Raw genomic sequence first — 6,030 nt, 5'->3', positions numbered from 1 at the left:
ACCAACATACACATTTCTTTTTATATAAGTATAATAACTACGGTCAGACCACAAGGACAATTTCATCAATTAACAGGTTAACGTTAAATATAAAAATTTGTTATAAGATCCATTTAACTATTAAGATAATTTTTGCCATTATTGAATTAAAGTCAATATACACAACATATGCAGTCCGTATGTACAAGCAGCTTACATAACAATGTGTGTAAAGACGTAAGCAGCTTCTCCAGTATTGTAAGTCTGCATTTTAAAATTATATAACCTAATTTAATAAGTAGCATATAAAAAAATTTGTGGCAGATAAAGATCGGGGATGGAATAAATTAGGAATGGCAAGCTAAAAAATCGGGCATGCCAAGTTGAAAATCGGGTATGGCAGGTACATTTATTGGCCACAGTTAAATTAATAAAGAAGGTTATGCGGGGTTGTAAACTAGTGTGGTATTTTGCAGTAAGTGCGGTAGTTTGTGGTTTTTTGCAGTAAGTGCGGTAGTTTGTGGTTTTTTGCAGTAAGTGCGGTAGTTTGTGGTATTTTGCAGTAACTGCGGTAATTTGTGGTTTTTGCGGTTGCTTGTAATTAGACAAAACATTTTAAAGGAACTCTGGCAGAATAAAAAAAATAGATGCCACAATAAAATTTAGGGGTTAACAAATTAACGACTTTCAGATGTTATGCAACAGACTGACTGACAAAGCCTTAAAGCAGATAGCATAGTCAGATCTGTCAGATAGTGTTTTGTGTTCACATCCTGCAGTCCTGACATCTCAGTCTGTCAGTTGTGTATACAGATATATTGTGATAAAACAGTCTGTCAGTTGAGTTAAAGTTTTCGGTCTGTCAGTCAGTTAAAACAGTCTGACAGATTGTAATAAGAATCTAATAGTCAATAGTGTAACATTTGTCAGTTTGTGATCATTAAAAATTATTTAAAGAATTGTCATTACCTAGATTATAATCATCTGACACCCAGGGTTTGGACCTTAATAATAACAAGTTATATTTCAAATAAATTAATGAAAATCAACAATGGAATTAATGAACAAATTGGAGAAACCTACATCAAGCCATCGTAACATAATCTTTGCATTACATAATCGCTTAATTGGGACTAAACAATCGAATTCAATGTACGACAATCTTCATGTTTACGGGGAAAGTTTGGCGGCAACCCTGGCCACAAACAACAAAAAAGTTGACCTTCCCCCAAGGACACGCTCGACCTTTATCGTCACCTTTAGCCCTGACAACGAGTTAGTTGCGAGTTGTCATGGTGATCATAATATTCATGTAAGCGAGGTCAACTCTGGTTGTCTCGTCCAGTCTCTAAGTGGCCACCAGAGGTCACCCTGGTGTGTTCAGTTTCATCCTAATAACAGCGACATTCTTGCTTCTGGATGCCTGAATGGAGAGGTGAACACATTAAATAAAAACTATAAATTTAACAGAAATTTTTTTAAACAATTTTTCTTCAGGTTCGGGTTTGGGATTTAAGAGGAGGGGGGAGTGAAAGTTGGACAGCCGGGGAGGAGGAAACCATGACGATATCTTCCCTATCGTTTCACCCCAGCGACCACGTTGTCATGGTAGCTGCCGGTAACGAGATTTACTTCTGGGATTGGAGTCTTCCGAAACCTTTTGCGTCGGTGAAAACAAATTCATCTGAGAGGGTGGGATTTTGTAATTAAATATTCAGCGGAATAATCTTTTGTTTTATTTATTTATCCTCAATGTGGGAAGGCCTCACGACTTAAACATGGAGTAACATCAGTTACCCCGACCCAGTCTCGAGTTGCCTGTGGTAGTTTGGGATATTATAGATTATAATTGCCCGGTAATTAAACTTCTGATTAAGTGTTGGCTCAGCAAGAGTTCATACTGTTTATAACGCCTTACTTAAGGGCGCTACAGCATGAGATCAGTGGGATTAGAACAGTTTTTATTTATGTTAAAAATGTTTAAAAACATACAAATAAATTTGTTTGCTTCAAAACTTATATGTTTTACCAAAATATTTTAACATTCAAGGTAAGATTAGCTCGATTTAGTCCACTAGGAGATTTTATTTTAACTGGAGTTGCAAATTTAACTGATGACAACTCTGGAAGTGAAGAGGGTAATCCCCCACAACAGGAAGAACCCACAGGTTCAAAATTTTAGAATTAAAATTAATGACAAAAAAATTAATCTTTTTCCTTAAATTATTCTCTTTGGACTAAAAATTGTTATAAATTGTGTTCATAGTTATTTGTAACCCTATCTATTTTTAATTATTTTTAATTTTTAATCACTAATTAGTTAAAAATACAAACATCACACTCAAGCTGTTTGCAAGTTGTTGATATCAGCAACAGCTGCGTTCTATAAACTAAATATTTTAAAATTGTCACTTTATATTAAATAATGCCATGATATAGCTAACAACTGAATTAAATTGAACGATGATAAACCTTAAAAATTGTCAATATTTCTTAATACAAATATGCCTCATTTTATTTTTTTAGCTGATTGGGGTCCTCCTACTTTACTAACCCCGGGCCCAGCTGAAAGGGTAAATGTTAAAACCCGATTTTAAATGGTTTTAAATACCCCCAAAAATCTAATTAATTAATTTGACTTAGCTTGGAATTATGATTTCTGTAAAAGTTAAAATCCTTTTTATTTGGTTAAAAATTAATTATCATTTAAGTGACCTATTTACTTGTGACATCATAATGAGTGTTTATTACATTACCTTGACTCACTTTGTTGTTATTATGATGCTGTCCCACATATTAAATCAATGATTAATTTAAAAAAAACTTTTTTGTTCATAAATTTCTTTTAATTTAGTTATTTCTAAAAAAATAACAAAAATTAAAATTTTTTTTTTCAGGGATCATTACGTGCATGGTTAAACAGCGGACGCAATCGGACGAGCCCAGTTTTGGGAACTAGTCGGACGACCGGCAGTTGGAGCCGAACATCGACAAATGTTCGACCTCGTAACAGAGCCGAATACACCCCAAGGTCAAACAGTATAAGGAACAGAATAAGGTGCATGAGGAATCGAAGACTGGGTGGGGACGCTCAAACCAGCGATAATAATTTTAATCCATATTCAACAAACTTAAGCCAAGATAACGTAACTGAAAGTGTCCAGCCGCAAAACTCTGATACAAACCAATATTCCATTGCTTTGAGGGCCAATAGATCGGATGGCTTACCACAACCTACACGACAAACTGAAGAAAATCTCGTCCGAACTTCTCAACCAGTTTCACAAACTTCTAACGAACAACAATTTACTCCATTGGTAAGATTGTCACCAAGTTTACCAATGTTTGATTCATCAACATTACCACGACAACAAGATTCTATGCTACCACGGCAACAAGATCCTATGCTACCACGGCAACAAGATCCTACATTACTACGGCAACAAGATCTTATGCTAACACGGCAACAAGATCCTACATTACTACGGCAACAAGATCTTATGCTAACACGGCAACAAGATCCTATGCTACCACGGCAACAAGATCCTATGCTACCACGGCAACAAGATCCTGTGCTACCACGGCAACAAGATCCTATGCTACCACGGCAACTCGAAGTACAACAACAGGACTTACCATCTTTACCGCAACAAGAGTCTTCAGTGACATCACAAGAACCTGAGGTCACACATCAGCGATCTCGCTTGCAACGCTTGAATGAGTTTCGATCAAGGATGGCCGAGTTGAGCCAAGCTCACACTTACTCACGCGACCACGAGCGAATATTGCATGCCTCAGTGAGTGTCAACGCAGAGATTCAACACCAATATAATCGACTTCAACTTCTGCGACAAGAACGACGTCGACTCGAGTTAAGACTTCAACAGCTTCAACACAATCAACAAAACACGGAAACTCCAGCGTTGCCAGATCCTGCAGAGTTATTTCCTGAACTTGATGAAAGTGGAAGTTCAATGGAGGGCGACCTTACCTCAATTTTGACCTCTAGAATCCAGGATCGAATTTTAAATTCGCTTCGGAACCCTGGTGTTGAAGTGTCAGTTACCATGGGGAACTCTAATGTGACCCCTCCACCAGAACCCCCTCTAGAAGTGTCAGTTAACCCAACTTTTCATGAGCAGAACTTGGACCCAGCGAGGTTAAATCCTCCAACTCCTGGTAATTATTTTTCTTCAATTTTTTGTAAAAACATGAATCCAATTTACATTTTTTTCTTCACCCAGGTCTTCCTGATTTTGATTCCTTTGCACAAAGAGTGATCAGGTTCAGAAGACTAAGAAGGTTTGAAAATATTTCCAAATTTAAATTTTTGTTAACTTGATTGATATTAACTTCTTTATTTTACTAAAATAAAAGACCCCAAGTTGTTAGTAACTTAAAATTTTAGTTTCCCTTATTAAATGTGTTTAAATTTACAGACCAACAACACGAGCTCGTGCCTCTCACCTGCGCAGCAACATTAACCACATTTTGTCTCTCTACCCCGACCCTCATCGGGTCTTACTTGACAGAACGGGGTACAGGTTGCAGTGGTGGGACTTCACCAAACTTAAACTTCCCGAGATAAGCAGGTTTGTATTTCACAACAAAGCGTTGTTGTTGTTGTTCTTATCAACTTTTTATTGTTTTACGTTTAACGCATTGTCTTTATTTTGGTGCTAAATTTTTATCAAATATTAGTTACAGTTTAAAATTAGTTAGGCCTTTTACTAACCAAGTGTTGCTTTTATTTATTAAAATTACTTTAGATTTGTTGTAATATAGTACAACTATTTTTGGTTAAAATTTATATTAAACATCAACTACTAATTCTAACATTTGATTCAATTTGTTATTCTCCGCTTAAACCATTACAGACCAGACCTGAACATATTGGTCCCAAGTTGTAAGATTTATAACGACTCGAGTCTTGACATCAGCAAGGACGGAACAAGGCTTGCGACTTTTGTGCCAAGTGAGCAGGGCTTTAACAACAACATGATGCAAGTGTCAGTGTTCTCACTTGAGCCTTGCTCGCTCGGAAATCTTTTGTACAGGTTTGGAGATATTTAAATATTGTTGAGGCAACAATTACAAACTTTCTGTTGGAATAATTAAATTAGTTCAACTTTGTTAAATCCTTTTTGTAACAAAACTTTCACAGAAGAACTATTGGGTCATCGGCAGTCTGCCTCAGTCTATCACCCTTGGGGAACTACCTTGCGGTGGGGTTAAAACACCGGGATTATATCAGGGAAACGAGAGATAACTCGAGATCCCTCATGGCTCAGATTGTGAAGTTGAACAAGACAGGGGATTCCCCAACTTCAGTGGTACACCATGTTACCCATCCAAGTTAGTTTTTACTGATAAAGTTGCCACCTTAAAACATTATTCAAAAATTTTAATTAGTTTGAAACTGTTGTTCTAATGGTTGAGAGTTGTGTGACCAAACAATTAAAATGTCGATAATAGGGAACTATCAACTGGTTTGTTATAATGGATTATGTAGTTGGTACTTGGGGTTAAACCCAGGACTTTTAGTGTTGAAAAAATTATAGGTCTTGTTAACTTATATTCCTTCTAATTATTTGTTGTAGTTCAAGCTGACACCCCACAAAGATATGTCAATATTAACACGATATCCTGGCTTCCTGGGATCGGTGAGGGATTAGTTTATGGAACCAACAACGGGGAATTAAGAATTTGCCATACTTAAGTTCAATGTTGTGAAGTTTTATTTTAATTATTTAAAATACACAAAAAACCTTTTATGTTCGTAATATTTGTGTTAACTTGAATTAATGCAGATCCTGCTGGTTTGTATTTTATTTTTGTGTTTTTGTTAAACTATGCTACGACTTTGTGTTTTTGCGAAATGTTTTTGTTCTTGTATGCAATTGTTTTAGACCTTTTTGTTTTGGTGCATTTTAGGCTAAATAGGATATTGGTTTTCGTATTTTAAAAACTTTTAAATTAAACAAACGGCATATTAGACAGTTAACGATAATTTTAATTTATGAATTAACAAAACAATGATCTTGCAAAAGT

The 6,030-nt window shown here is 35.9% G+C and overlaps 1 protein-coding gene across 1 annotated transcript; it reads left to right on the top strand.

Annotated features, from left to right (window-relative positions):
* Positions 1 to 946: 946 nt before the first annotated feature.
* LOC145750272 (activating molecule in BECN1-regulated autophagy protein 1A-like) lies at positions 947 to 5,974 on the top strand. Its single transcript, XM_082566264.1, has 10 exons — positions 947 to 1,414; positions 1,477 to 1,671; positions 2,030 to 2,147; positions 2,506 to 2,552; positions 2,877 to 4,158; positions 4,224 to 4,281; positions 4,419 to 4,571; positions 4,857 to 5,036; positions 5,144 to 5,334; positions 5,580 to 5,974. Exons 1-10 carry the CDS (start codon positions 1,031 to 1,033, stop codon positions 5,696 to 5,698), a joined length of 2,727 nt encoding a protein of 908 aa, XP_082422390.1. The 5' UTR covers positions 947 to 1,030; the 3' UTR covers positions 5,699 to 5,974.
* The last annotated feature ends 56 nt before the right edge of the window (positions 5,975 to 6,030 follow it).

The sequence above is a fragment of the Corella eumyota genome, chromosome 4 (genome assembly GCF_963082875.1).
Source record: "Corella eumyota chromosome 4, kaCorEumy4.1, whole genome shotgun sequence".
NCBI classification, from domain to species: Eukaryota; Metazoa; Chordata; class Ascidiacea; order Phlebobranchia; family Corellidae; genus Corella; species Corella eumyota.
Note: the sequence above shows the minus strand (reverse complement) of the source record. Positions and strands in the feature narration are given on the sequence as shown.